General features: G+C 60.4%; 3 protein-coding genes across 4 annotated transcripts in view; 1 reads left to right on the forward strand and 2 right to left on the reverse strand.

The window, feature by feature from the left end:
* Positions 1-287: 287 nt before the first annotated feature.
* On the reverse strand, positions 288-5,187 carry CHPF (chondroitin polymerizing factor). Its single transcript, XM_082466576.1, has 4 exons — positions 4,634-5,187; positions 3,014-3,587; positions 2,326-2,505; positions 288-1,993 (listed from the first exon to the last, which is right to left on the reverse strand). The coding sequence occupies exons 1-4, from the start codon at positions 4,945-4,947 to the stop codon at positions 734-736; spliced, it is 2,328 nt and encodes a 775-aa protein (XP_082322702.1). The 5' UTR covers positions 4,948-5,187; the 3' UTR covers positions 288-733.
* Positions 5,188-5,282: 95 nt separating this feature from the next.
* Positions 5,283-11,332, forward strand: TMEM198 (transmembrane protein 198). 2 transcript variants are annotated; one of them, XM_082466637.1, is made up of 6 exons: positions 5,283-5,420; positions 5,539-5,758; positions 6,072-6,276; positions 8,494-9,069; positions 10,123-10,325; positions 10,681-11,332. In XM_082466637.1, exons 3-6 carry the CDS (start codon positions 6,111-6,113, stop codon positions 10,816-10,818), a joined length of 1,083 nt encoding a protein of 360 aa, XP_082322763.1. In that variant the 5' UTR covers positions 5,283-5,420; positions 5,539-5,758; positions 6,072-6,110; the 3' UTR covers positions 10,819-11,332. The 2 variants fall into 2 exon arrangements, with proteins under 2 accessions (XP_082322763.1, XP_082322762.1); XM_082466636.1 differs by lacking the exon at positions 5,283-5,420 and having other exon boundaries at positions 5,486-5,758.
* A 514-nt stretch (positions 11,333-11,846) lies between these two features.
* The window catches only part of OBSL1 (obscurin like cytoskeletal adaptor 1), a gene marked incomplete at its 5' end in the record, with an annotated part of 2,472 nt that continues 649 nt past the window's right edge, over positions 11,847-13,669 (reverse strand). Inside the window, 4 exons of the mRNA XM_082464723.1 lie at positions 11,847-12,076; positions 12,568-12,837; positions 13,144-13,248; positions 13,554-13,664. Coding sequence (XP_082320849.1) covers positions 12,054-12,076; positions 12,568-12,837; positions 13,144-13,248; positions 13,554-13,664 — 509 coding nt within the window. The 3' untranslated portion in view covers positions 11,847-12,053. The remainder of the gene's footprint in view (positions 12,077-12,567; positions 12,838-13,143; positions 13,249-13,553; positions 13,665-13,669) is intronic.

The following is a 13,669-nucleotide window of genomic DNA, read 5'->3' on the forward strand; positions in this document are numbered from 1 at the left end:
GCCTCCGTCCTCAAAGCCCTCCCTGTCCCCATGCCTGCCTTTCAAAAACTCAGGAATCACTAGCCGGGACTTCCTGGTGGTCCAGTGGTTAACACTCTGTGCTCCCAATGCAGGGGGCCCGGATTCGATGCTTGTTCAGGGAACTAGATCCCACATGCCACAACTAAAAGAGGCCGCACGCCGCGACTAAAGTTCCGCATGCCATAATGAAGATACCATGTGCTGCAACTAAGACCCGGCGCAGCCAAATAAATAAATACTTTAAAAAAAAAAAAAAGAACCACTAGTCCACACTCAGCCAGTTTATTAAAGGCAGGGAGCTTCATCAGGACTGCAGAGGAGAGAGGTTGGGCGACACCGCCCCTCCTCTCTCAGCTCCCCCCCTTCTCCAACAACTCATCTACAGCCCAGCCCCCCAGGGGACCCTAGGAGGTGGGGCTGGCGTCAGGCAGATTGCACTGCATAAATACTCGGAGGCCACAGCCTGAATCAGCAGCGTCAAGAGGGCAGGGATACCGGGTTTGGGGCAGAAAGGGGTGGCTCCAAGGGTACCTCTTCCAGGCTTGCTCTAAGCCCAAGGGTCCCCCAAGCCAGAGAGAGGGGGCCAGCGGGCTGCCCTGGGGTCTGAGGCTGCGGCCAGCCCTGTCCTGCGAGGCTGGCAGGTGGCTCCGGGTGGCTGGGGAAGAGCGGGGCGGGGCACCGCCTTGTCAGGGTTCAGGGGTGCAGGGCGGGGTCAGGTGCTGTTGCCCTGCTCCTGCTCGAAGAGCAGCATGGCCAGCTGGGTGCGGGAGCCGAGGCTCTCGAGCGCACTCTGGCGGCAGCGGTGGTACAGGTCCTCGCTAAGCCGCGCGCTACACGTCTGGGCCCGATAGCGCTGCAGCAGCGCGGGCTCCACCGCCCGCAGCACGTGCAGGCTGGAGAAGCGCAGGAACAGCTCATACACATCCAGGCTCTCCAGCAGCTCCTCCTCCTGCTCCGAGGCCGCCGCCAGCCGCGCTCGGGCCGCCACATAGTCGGAGTTGTAGAAGCAGGCCTCGCTGGCCGCCTGGCGATCAAAGCGGCCTGTGTCTCGGCCTAATTCAGGGGGCCCCGGGCCCTGGGGTGGGGCGACGGCCGGGTGGAAGGCCTGGAAGTGCATGGGAAAGAAGGCTTGCCAGCCAGAGATGGCATGCATGCGGCAGCGGTTCAGGAAGTCCGGGGTGAGCACCGTGTCTGGCCCGGCCAGCAGGAACAGCGTGTCCAGTGGGTGCTTCTTGGAGAGCAGATCCATGAGGCGCAGCGGTGAGGGTGTGGCTGTCTGCACGCTGAGCCAGGGCACCCGGGCACCGGGGAAACGCCGCTCCAGCTCTGCCACACGGGCCTTGACAGGTGCAAAGACATCGGCATGGGCCGCCCGCTGGGCCTGTCGTGGCTCATACAGTAGCAGCAGGGTCAGGGTGGCCGCAGAATCGCCAGGCTCCAGTGCGGCCACGGCGAAGGCCTCCAGGAAGCCAGGGGCCAGGTCACACTCGGCTGCAGCCAGTGGCAGTAACACGGTGAGACGTGAGGCCTCGGTGACATAGGGCACGGGCAAGATCTCCACGCGACTCAGTGGCCGTAGCAGCTGCACTCGGCGGGTGAGCGGCCGGCGGCCACCCTGAGGGGTCAATGCCTCCAGCTGCAAGTCCAGCGTGTACTCCATACCCCGGGCAGGATCGAAGCGTCGGTAGCCATTAACCAGCTGCTGCTTCTGGAGCCGCAGGGCCGGGTGGTACCGGCGGTTGAGCTCCTCCAGGGCTGCCCCCAGAACATCGGCCACATCAGCCTGGTCAGCCCCACGCAGTGGGCAGCGGGGCGAGCCATCAGCGCAGGAGAAAGCATGCTGCTCTGTGAAATAGTCCCAGCGCAGCACCTCAAAGCGGGAGGCCGGGCGGGATGGCGCTGGAATGCCCACGGGCCAGGTGGCTGCCCGCTCCCCATCCGCTGCCAGACGGCTGGTGTTCTGGATCTCCCACTGGGTTGGAGGAACAGGCCATGAGCGAGGCATAGACCACAGGGGCCAGCACACAGCTGGGGGGCTGGGCAGGCAGAAGGTGCCACTCAGGACAGGTTCCCAGTCCCTTGCCAACCTCTGCCCACCCAGGGCCCCCACTTATTCTTTCCCCAGATGGAGGCAGCCTAAGACTTAAATGGGGGTCTCTGGAGAGGCTCCAGAGAAAAGGTAGAAGCAGACAGGGACTGGGAAGCAGGTTTGTTCTGTGATTCTTGTGCTAATTTTGTATTTCCCTGGGATCTCTGAGACCTCTCAGGATGCCCTCACCCCCCCACCTCCAGCCCAGACCATACCTGTAACTCCTGGATCTCCTGGTATGTGCGTTCCAGTTCAGCTCGGGCAAAAGCCTTGTGCAGCTGGTACATGTGCACAGGGTCACGGACAGGGTGAGCTGTCAGGGCACTGCGGAAACGAGGGTCCCCCTCCTGCACGGGCTCCCCAGGGCTCAGCTCCAGGTAGCTATAGTGGACTCCCTGGGGAGAGGAAGGGAAGTGGAAACATGAGGGGAGAGTCGCCCCCCACCCCCACCCCATAGTTTGTGTCTCATCCCTCCATCCTATGACCTGCTGTGGACTTGGGGTCAGAATTCTGTGGGCTTCAGTCTATCTTGACCAGTTGTGAGCTTGTGTGACCTTGAGCAAGCCTCTGCTGGCTCATCTGTGAAACGGGCATGCATCCTATCTCAGAGCTGTCCAGGGGCTCAAATAAAATAATAATGGCCAACACCAAACACCTAGTATGTGCAAGGCTCCCTTATTTTTTCTAATCCTTATAACAGCCCTGAGAAAAAATCATTTCCATTGGTATGGATGAGGATACCGAGGCTCAGGAGATTCAGTAATTTACCCAAGGTCACAGGGATAGAAGATGACAGAACTGCATGGAAACCCAGGCCCATATCTCCAACCACCCCCTCTGCCTCTCAGGGGGAAGTGCACACGCCCAGACAGGAGGCACCAGTGGGGTGGCTTATCTTTCTACCTCGTGGCCGCCAGTGCAGCCCACCCCGGTGGCATCGAGGATGCAGCGGCCCAGCCACTCATCCGGGTGCGCACTGACGATGTCGTTGCGGCAGGCTTCCAGGTGGGGGCGCAGCTGCTGCAGCAGTGTGCGTGACAGCAGCACCCCAAAGCCACCGTGGCAGTAGCGGCCTGGGGCGGGCTCTCCACTGATGAAGTCCTGGGGCCGGCCCAGATAGAGGTGGGCAGCGGCTGCCAGGCTGAGGTGGCCAGCTAGGCGAGCCAGTCCGTGCGCCTCGGTGTAGGTGGCATCGGGCACTAGGAAGAACCAGTCAAAGTCGTTGCCGTGCTGCTCCAGCAGGTGGCGCAGTGCCAGGTGCAGGTGCCCGATGGGCCGCTCCTCGCCTAGCGTCACCACGGCCATCCCCGGTGGTGCCCGTCGGCCCCGCGAGCCTGTCAGGAACACCACACGCTCTAGCCGGTGCCCCAGCGTGCGGTTCACAGCCACACCCAGTGTGGGCAACGTGGCCTGTGAGGTCAGCACCGCCACGAGCAGCCTCTGCCTGATGCCCAGCTCTGTGCTGATGTAGCGGGTCCTGGGGGTGGGGGAAGAAGATGGCACAAGGTTACTAAAAAGACAACAGGGCAGGTAGAGGGCAGCATACACAGGCTCCGGCAGGTCATGTCCTCTTTGGGCCTGTTTCATTTATGATAGAATAACAACTCTCCCCCAGGGATCACGAGTATTTAAGGGAAATACTGGCCTTACCATAGTGCTTTTGGGAGATGGCATTATCCATGCAGATATGAGAGATATATTTGGGGTCTGATTCCCTGTTTCATTCCTTAGTGGTTGAGTCCTTGAGCAAGTTATTAAACCCATCCGAGCCTTGGGTAGCCTCATCTGTAAAATGGGGCTGATTGTATCTCTTTAAAGCACTTAGCCAAATGCTTGGCACATAGGTGCTCCACACATCATGTATACACTTATTTCTAAATAATATGCCATTATACCACAAATACATCACGTAAATGATGTAACAGAATAAACGGCATAGAGATGTAGTGAATGTGTTTGGGGGGGGGGGTCAGGGGTTCCAGAAACTTACCTTCCGTAACACAGAAGGTAAGTTGCAGAACTGGAATTTGAACTCGGTGTTACTTCGGAGAAATTATTTCAACTCATAGGCAGAGAGGCATTAATGGAATGAGTACATCACCTTTTCCCACAAACCTCCACCCCCCCTCCCCCAGGTACCCACCCAGGAACAAGAGATACAGGTAATCCTAGTTCTCTCTTTTCTCTTTCCCTCTCTCTATGCACACAGTCTATATACCAGTCATTTCTCTAAACCTAACACCGAGCCAGGGAGCTATGAGGACCTCTGGGGGGTCCATGGGGTCAAGCAGGTTTAGGGCAGAGGCGGGCAAGTTCTGCCCAGGCCTGGATGGGGCCCAGAGAGGCCTCAGATGGGCTCCAAACCTCCCTGGGAAGCAGGGCCGTCGGAAATTATCGGGGCCCAAAGACTTCCTGGCCGGTCAGACCCTTCCTTCCGGGGCCTGACCCAGCCCCTGGCGGCCTCCACTGCGCGTCCGTCCCAGCCGGTTCCCAGGGGGTGGGACTGGCGAGTCTGTTCCCTACCTGACGGCCTTTTTGGCGGCCTGGCCAGGCTGTGCGGGGTGGTAGGGTAAGACACGCGGCTCCCAGTTGTCCCCGGCGCCTGCACCGGCCCCGGGCCTCTCGCGCTCCGCTCCGGGCTGCACCGAGTTGGGCCGGCGCGCCGCGTTGGTGTTGCCGCGCGGCGGCAGCTCAGAATCTCCGGGTTGGGGCGGCCCTGGGCCACAAGGCTCCTCCACCCAGGTGACGCTGAGCAGGCTCAGAGTGAAGCCCAGGGAGATGCCCACGGCCACGGGCCCTGCGGGCCGCAGCACCGACAACAGCAGCGATGCCCGCATGGCGCCCGGACCGCGGGCCCCCGGCCCTGGAGCAGCCCCAGAGCAGCAAGAGGAGGCTTCGAGGGGGCGGGACCGGGGAGGGGGCGGATCCGGAGGGCCCGAGCCAAGCGGGCGGGCCCCCCTCCCTCCCCGCCGAGCCGAATCCCCTGCGCCGCGTTCCGATCGCCCTCCAGCTGCCGCTCGGTACCGCGCAGGGTCCCGGCGCTGGGCGCGGGAGCCTCAGCGGAGGCCGCCGCTGTCCGACGTGTCACTGGGAGGGCCCCGCCCCCGGGGTGGGGTCTCGGGCTCCGGCTACCGGAGAGGGAGGAGAAGGGGGAGGTTAAAGGGGAAGGACCCCCGGAAGTGCCCCCTCCTCAGTGCGGGAGAGGCAGACGTCGGGGGCGGAGTCCCCTACCTCCCTCCGGCGTGGTTGGTGCGTCCTGTGTGACGTCAGAAGCAGCCCGCCCCTGCCTGGATGGTGCGCCCTGAGTGACGTAAGGAGCAGAGGCCGGAGCTGTCCATCAGCACCAAAGGCCGCGGGCGGGCTCAGGGCATGGGGCCGCGGCTCTGGGGCAGCCCGAGCCCCTACTCCTGCTCCTTTCCCTTCCCCAGGCCCAGCCTAAGTGCCCGGACGTCGCGGGACTGGAGTGCCAGCCGGTGTTGGAGGCGGAGCGGCGTCGCCGCCGCGCAGGGACCGGTCCCTCCGGCCCAACAGCCCCCTTCCCCTCACCGCGGACTTTTACCGGACACCAGTCAGCTGGAGCCTCTGGCGCCCGGCAACCCCGGCCGGAGAGCCTCCTTCGCTCAGAAGCTCAGGTCGCCTCCAGCCCAGGTAGATCTTGGACAATCCCAGATTTAGCCGCCCACAGACCGGTCTCCTGGCTGCCTCCTCACCGGCAGCACACTGCCCTCATCTCCCCCCAACCCAGTCCCCCTTTTAACTTCTTCATCCCAGCTCCCTCTAGCCAGGCACTTTTCCCCTCCTTTGTCTTTTGTCCCTTACTTCAGGGATGCTTCCAGAGCTGTGTGATGTGGGCACCACTCCTTTGTCCACTGTGTCCTTCCCTAGTTCTCCACTCCTATTCTCACCCTCATCCTGGTGGAGACCCAGGACTCCTCCTTGACCCCAACTTCCTCTCTGTCAGGCTGACGTGGGAGGGTGACTCCCTACTGTTCCCAGCACTATGCCGGGCACTGCGGCGACACTTCGGTTCCAGCTGCTGCCCCCCGAGCCAGATGATGCCTTCTGGGTTGCACCCTGCGAACAGCCCCTGGAGCGCAGGTACCAGGCACTGCCAGCCCTCGTCTGCATCATGTGCTGTCTGTTTGGAGTCGTCTACTGCTTCTTCGGTGAGACCCCATTTCATTCCTCACTCGGGCCCCCCACTGTTTCCTCAAGTTATTTTCCTGAGGCACCCCAAACTTTCTTTAGAACTTTACCACTACCATGAACTAGCTTTCGTTTCTCTTTTTTTCATCCCACACGTTTGTAGATAATTTAGACTCTAGATCCTAGAGAACACAGGGTTTTGAATTAGGCATGCTTGAATTTGAACCTGGTTCTGCACTTTACTAATTATGATGCCTTGGGCACATTAACCTTTCTAAGCCTCAGTTTTCTCATCTGAACAGTGGGAACAAAGATATTTGTCTCACACGGGGGGCGGGGGCGCTGTGAGAATTAGTAAGTATTCAATAAATAATAGCTATTGTGGTGAAGATGTGTTTAGGTCACTGTGCTAGGTAGGCATTGAAAACATTTAGGAGGGTGAGTTAACGTGGTCCCTTACCACAGGGCATATTGTCTGATGAAGAAGAGACTTCTGGAACATTCACATCTGTGATACATATTACAGGAAGCTAAATGATACATATTAGAGTCACACACATGGAGATGTGTGTACAAGTCAGCCTCCAGTAATTGGGGCTGCTGTGGATAGTTGTCCAGGATGCACAAGGGAGTTCAGTTGGAAAGGCAAGTGGGGGCTGAAATCCAGCCCATGCTCTACTTGCCAAACTCTAGACCTTGGCACAAGGCTGCTTTGCCTAGAGGAAGGCACAACTATTTCTAATTTGCACCAAGGTGCCAGATGGTCTAGTGGAGTAAGTGCCCAGTGACTCTACAGCAAGAGGTACCGAACTTCAGGTAAAGGAGAGCTTTATGGGCTGGGCATCCAAGGAACGCCTCCAGGCAGAGCATTATAGGTGGCTGGGTGAAGTGAAAAGGAGGCTTGGAGGTCTGAGTTCCAGGTTGAGCAGAAGTGGGGCAGGACTTGTGCTCGGCAGCCTTTACATCTCCCCCTCGAATGGCTGGATAGTAGGCAGGGATGGGAGCCAGATGGTCCCTCCACTTCCACCCCCAGACTCTGGACCAAACAACTGCCGAGTGGGCAGGGGGAAGAGCCCCTCTAAGGGTTCAGGACACATTCTGGGTCTCCAAGGAGTCTCTGTGACCTCGTCCCCTCCACTATTCCTACCCACTCCCTCTACAGTTGCTCAGTGCAGCCTGCCATTCCCTCTCCTGGGCTTCCCTGACACCCTACCCTTCTTGGAGGCTCCCACTCTCGGGCTCTTGGACTCTTTGAGCCCTTGTGCATGCCCTACTCCTCTTTCTGACCCCAGAACCTCCTGGACTCCAATGCTTCCCCTCATTCTTAGAACGGACTCTCCTCTTTATGACCTTTCTCTTTGGCTCTCCCTGACCCTTTGACCCCCATCTCTGACTTCCATCTTCTCAGCTTTTCAGGATCTACAAGTCCCTCACACTTCCAGGTACCCTTAATGGGCCTAATGGCCCTATAACCTCCATTTTCTGAAACACCACAGCCACTATTTCCCCCGATAATCCTCTCTGACCCCCTATGACTCCTTGTAAGCCCCAGTGACCCCTAACTACCCCCCAGCTATCTCATTACCTTCCATCCCTCTGACTCCCTCTATTACTCCTAACATAGGGGAATCCCTATGACCCCATCATCTGTTTGCCGCCACCATGATTTCAATGATTCCATTTCTCTGGCTTCAGTATTACCCTCGCTCAGAAACCATTTCATACTCTCAATGATTCCACATCCGTCAGTTCCCCTGACCTGAAAAGACCTCATCTTTCTGAACCCGTGTGACCTCACCTCTTGAGTTCTTTCTGACTTCCAAATGCCTCATCACCCTGAACAATCCCTCTCGAAAGAGCCCAGTGACTCTACTGCTGATCCACTTGTGACCCCAGGGGCCTCTCTCTCTGACCTCTATGATCCCAAAGACCCCAGTGACCCTATTACTGAGTCGCCCTTGACTCCAGTGATCCATCGCTATCTCAGAAACCCAGCACTCATCTCAGTGACTGCCGCTCTGTTTTCCCAGTGACTCCCGATGACCTATTTCTCTGATCGTCCTTGACCCCAGTGGTCCCTTCACTGCCACCCTCAGGACCCCAATGACCCCCAATTCTCTGATCTTAGTGGCCTGCCTCTGGTTCCCCTGGGATTCCTTGTCCTTGACCCCTCTGACCTCCTACCTCCAGCCCAGTGACCTCGTTTTGGGCTCTCACTAGCCGCTGTTCCCTTCCAGGTTACCGCTGCTTCAAGGCAGTACTCTTCCTCACTGGGTTGCTGTTTGGCTCGGTGGTCATCTTCCTGCTGTGCTACCGAGAGCGGGTGCTGGAGACGCAGCTGAGTGCCGGGGCGAGCGCAGGCATCGCGCTGGGCATCGGGCTGCTCTGCGGGCTGGTGGCCATGCTGGTGCGCAGCGTGGGCCTCTTCCTGGTAGGGCTGCTGCTCGGCCTACTGCTCGCCGCTGCCGCCCTACTGGGCTCCGCGCCCTACTACCAGCCAGGCTCTGTTTGGGGCCCCCTGGGGCTGCTGCTGGGGGGCGGCCTGCTCTGCGCCCTGCTCACGCTGCGCTGGCCCCGCCCGCTCACCACCCTGGCCACCGCCGTGACGGGTGCCGCGCTCATCGCCACGGCTGCCGACTACTTTGCCGAGCTGCTGCTGCTGGGGCGCTACGCGGTGGAGCGTCTGCGGGCCGCCCCCGTGCCCCCCCTCTGCTGGCGGAGCTGGGCCCTGCTGGCACTTTGGCCCCTGCTCAGCCTGATGGGCGTTCTGGTGCAGTGGCGGGTGACCGCCGAGCGGGACTCCCACACGGAAGGTGAGGAGGCACAGGCCAGGGTGGCCGTGAGAGAAATGGGTGCTTGAGGGGGGGTGGGTCTGAGCGACGGTGGATGGGGGAAGGAGCTGTACACACCAGCAGCGGAAGGCCTCAGCTGAGTTAGAGAGCTGACCGGCTCCGGGTCTGGGAGCTTCAGTGCCCGGATGGGCACTTCAGTGCCACCATTCCTGCCACAACAACAGATGGAGCAGCGGCTCTGTGCCAGCCCATTCCAGGCACTGGGGATGCAACAGAGACAAAACAGAAAGGGCCCCTGCCCTGATGGGGTTGCACTCAGGGTGGGGGAGACAGACACTAGACACGCAAATTAACAAGATAATTCCCATTGTGTGGAGTGATATGAAAGAGACGTGCAGAGTGATGTGAAATACAGACAGGGTGGCCAAGGAAGTTCACTTGGAAGAGGTGACATTTAAGCAGAGACCTGAAGGATAAGGGGCCAGCCATGCAAAGAGCTCGAGAAGAGGGAATAGCAAGGGCGAAGGGAATGAGCTTGGCCTGTTGAGGAAGTCGGGCGGGAGTGGTGGGTGAGGGATGCCGATTGTGTGGGCACCGTGGGCCACGATGAGGACTCTGGATTTCATTAGATGGGTGGTGAGATGCCACTGGAGGTTTAAAGGAGGGAGGATATAGTCTAATTTAGCATTTGGGATGCTCATTCTGGCTGCTGAGTGTAGAAAGCATCAGGGAAGGCAGGCATAGAAGGGGAACCAGTGAGGAGGCAGCTTAGTTGTCCAGTCGAGAGATGATGATGGCTGGTCTAGGTGAGTCACCTATGGCTCCAGACTGGGAGAGGGGTAGCAGCTGGGAAGCAGGCACCTAGAGTCTAGGAAGCTTCCATAAAGACCTTTGGAAGAAAAGAACTGTGCGAAGTCCCACCTGGGAGGTGGGACACCAGGAAAGTAAAGGAGGAGAGGTTTCGGATGAGGGGAATCTGGGAGCCTGGAGCCCTCAGGTTAGAAGGGATGGGGAGGCTTGGGCGAGATGAGGCACGTGGGCCTCTGAGACCCTGCTCCGCCCACCCCTTCACAGTGGTCATCAGCCGGCAGCGCCGTCGTGTGCAGCTGATGAGGATTCGGCAGCAGGAAGAGCGCAAGGAGAAGCGGCGCAAGAAGAGACCCCCAAGGCCTCCCCCTAGAGGCCCCCGGGCTCCTCCAAGGCCTGGGCCCCCTGACCCTGCTTATCGGCGCAGGCCAGTGCCCATCAAACGCTTCAACGGAGACGTCCTGTCCCCGGTGAGCACCCCGAGTGGGGAGAAGGGAGTGTTGTAGACTCTGTCCAAGCAGGACGGGGCCTTCCCCAGGGGCTGGTCACTGTCTAGAAGGCCTAGCGCTTGTCCACCCATCGTAACCCCTGTACTGGGAGCCTGATGGGTGGGGGAGAGGTGTCCTGAGAGCGAGTTTTAATGAGGTATCGTGCGGGGTAGCGTCTCAGTGCTGTGGACTCTGGTCTGTGGTGAGGTCCTAGGCTGACAGCAGATCATGATGCGTCTCAGGCTTGTGACAGTGCAGGCTGAGGATGTCTGCCTGGGTGGCTTTCAGGGCAGGGCTCTGCAGTGGCACTCTCACACCTGTGTTTACTCTCCCACAGAGCTACATCCAGAGCTTCCGGGACCGGCAGACAGGGAGCTCGCTGAGCTCCTTCATGGCCTCGCCCACAGACGCAGACTATGAGTATGGGTCCCGGGGACCGCTGACAGCCTGCTCTGGGCCCCCCATGCGGGTATAGCAGTCTCTCTGCTCCTGCCCGCCTACACTCATCGGTCACCAGCTCTGCCAGCTTGGGGAGGCCCGTTGGGCCATGACTCAGCCCACCTGGCCCTGTGGCCTTTGGCTGTCTCTCTCCCCACCCTGGAGAGGGATGGCCTGGCCGCCAGAAGGAAGGACCTATCTCAGGCTCGGCCTGGCCTGAGGGGAGAGCCTCCGCCCAAGCTCCCGAGGGGCTCCTGAGGGACGCGAGTGTGAGCCCCGCTGGGGTGTGCTCAGGGTTGTGAGTGTGTCGCCTGTGTGTGCGTGCGTGGAGGGGTGGGCTTGGAGAGGACACTGGGACCCCTGCCTTAGATTTCTGATTGGTAGGGCTTCTCCGAGGGTGGCCCTGCTTCCTCTCCCACTGCTGGGGTCCCATGGGCTACTCTCCTGCATGTCTAAGCGGAGGAGGTCTACCTTCCTCCCCTATCGCCTCCACCTCTCAGCCGGACTCATCTAAGACTTCTTGTCCTTGTCCATGGGGCAAACTGCAGCAGCCCTCACCCTGGTCCCCTGTCCTCTGCAAGCCACCAGCCTGAGGGCAGTGGCAGGGAATGGGGGTGGGCGGGTGCTGCTCTGGGCTGGGTTAGGGAAGGGGGCTGGGGGAGGGGCTTAAATGCACGGTGCATGTCTGGTGTCGGTCATGCCACCCTGGACACCTCATGCTTCTGTCTCCCCCCCACCCCACCCTGTTTGACATCTTTTATAAACGTGCCAAACTGTGAGGCTTCTGCCAGGAGTGGTGGTCTTTGGTGGCTGGCACTTTCATGGGCCAAGATGGAAGCACTGCAGCCCTTGGTCCCCTGTGTCACTCACTACACAGGGGCTCCAGGCAAGTTCTGCCCTCCCACGTCACACAGAGAGCCAGGAAAGGGGCTGTACCACTTTTATTGTCTCCCAACACCTCTGGTTCCCCTCCCTCCCCACCCCTTCCCAGGGTAAGGGCATGCGCCTTCCAAGCTGTCCGAGGGCACCCGCCTGGCCTGGTTCGGTCCTCCTAGCTACCTGCGGAGGAATGACTGCGAGTGGGGCTGGGGAGACAGTGGGCACCACACTCCTCTCCCCTGGCAGAGCCTGGGCACCCACACAGGAAGAGCTGGGCCCTCACCCTCTGAACCACCCTTTCTAGGCCTCTGTCAGGGCTGTCTGTGGGGGCAGGAAAGTGAGGGTGGCCAGTCAGAGGTGGGGAAGGTAGGCACCTGAAGGGAACACAGGAGTTCAGGTGGAGAGGGGGGCACCTCCTAAGTGGAAGAGGAAAGAAATGGGACTAGCAGAAGCCCTCTGCCCAGGCAGAGTGCAGCTTGCTGAGATGGGCAGAAGCCAGCTGGGCAGAGAGCAGGAGAGGGTGAGGGACAGGCGGGGGGCACAGACCAGGGGCCGGTAGGTGGGAAGGAGAGGAACTTGGGTACAAATGGGGCATTCAGGAGAGACAAACATGGTCCAGAGGCAGGAGGGAGTAAGCAGAAGCTCGGACAGGAAGGGGTGTAGAAAGGGTGGAAACAGCTGCCCTGAACCGAGTGGTTCCTGTTGAGAACACAGGGCTCCCTCCTCTCCTCAGCCCTGGCTGTGATCTCCCGCCTCCCCATTCCCCACCTCCAACACATCTCAGAACCAGCTCGCCGTCCAAAGTCTTGGAAAACCTGCAGGAGGTGTGTCTCAGCCCACCAGCTCCTAGGAGACCCTTGGCCAGCCGGCGTGCCTTTCTGACCTCTGCCCCGTCGGCTTTACTCACCCTCTACCATCAGCCGTGTGTGGGCGCTGTCCTGGCCGGCCTGGCAGCAGTAGGTGCCCTGGTCCTCAGGTCGCACGTCATGGATGACCAGGCTGTGGGTGTGGCCATGACTGCGCAGCTCGTACTTGTCTCCCGGGCACAGCGCGACCCCCTCCCGCAACCAGCACACTTGGCCCCCCGAGCGGGACACAGTCACCTCCAGCACCGCCCGGCGGCCGACCAGAACTGTCTTCTCGCGAGGGGGGCGGCGGCATATCTGGACAGGCAATGCTGGGGGTGGAGGACGAGGGCTTAGGTTAATAGGGACACACAGGGCCCCAGGAGGAGAGACGCATGTTCCCTCCCGCTGTGGCCTCCACTCCTGGTCTTAGACCTCTATGCCACCACCCCGTTTCTCTCTACCCTCAACCCAAAGTCTCCTGCTCCCCAGGAAATACACTGCTCTCTGTGATCCGCTCCCGGAGAGCCCCGGGAGGAAGGGGTGGGGAAGGTAGGGTTCCTCGGACCAGCCACCAGCTTGCCAGTTCCAGGGAGAGACAGTATTCACTCCAGGTCGTCCATGCCCCAGTTGCTTACCCTCCACCTCTAGCTGAGCCACGGACTGGGCGGGTCCCGCCTGGAAGCGGACCTCACCAGAGTCCTCCGCGCGCAGCTCGCTCAGCACCAGAATGTGTTTCTTCCCTGGGGGTGAAGGGGGCGCTAGCGAGGCCGGAGCCGCCTCTGGGGAGGGTTCGGGGATGAGGGTGGGGCCAGAGTAGGTCCCCGGGTCGGTTCGGACGCGGTAAGTGTGCGCTGGGCGGGGCGGAATTGAGATGCCGAGGGGTAAGAGGGGAGGTCCAGGACCGAGGGCTCACAGCTGGGGGCCAGGGAGAGATCGAGAGACTTCTCCTTGGGCCGTGGGGCGGGGCCCATTTGACCTGGAGGTGGGACTTATCCTGGTAGGGCGGGGCAGCGAGGGGCCAGAGCGGGTAGAAAGTCGGTCAGACCTTCCTGTCGGATGCGGACGCGGCCTCCGGGTCTCAGCGGGCGGCCTCCGAGCTCCCAGCTCCCGGTGGTCTCGACCTCCGACACGGTGCACTCGAACGTGGCTCCGTCGCCTTCG

The sequence above is a fragment of the Balaenoptera physalus genome, assembly GCF_965194825.1.
Source record: "Balaenoptera physalus genome assembly, chromosome: 6".
Taxonomy (NCBI): domain Eukaryota; kingdom Metazoa; phylum Chordata; class Mammalia; order Artiodactyla; family Balaenopteridae; genus Balaenoptera; species Balaenoptera physalus.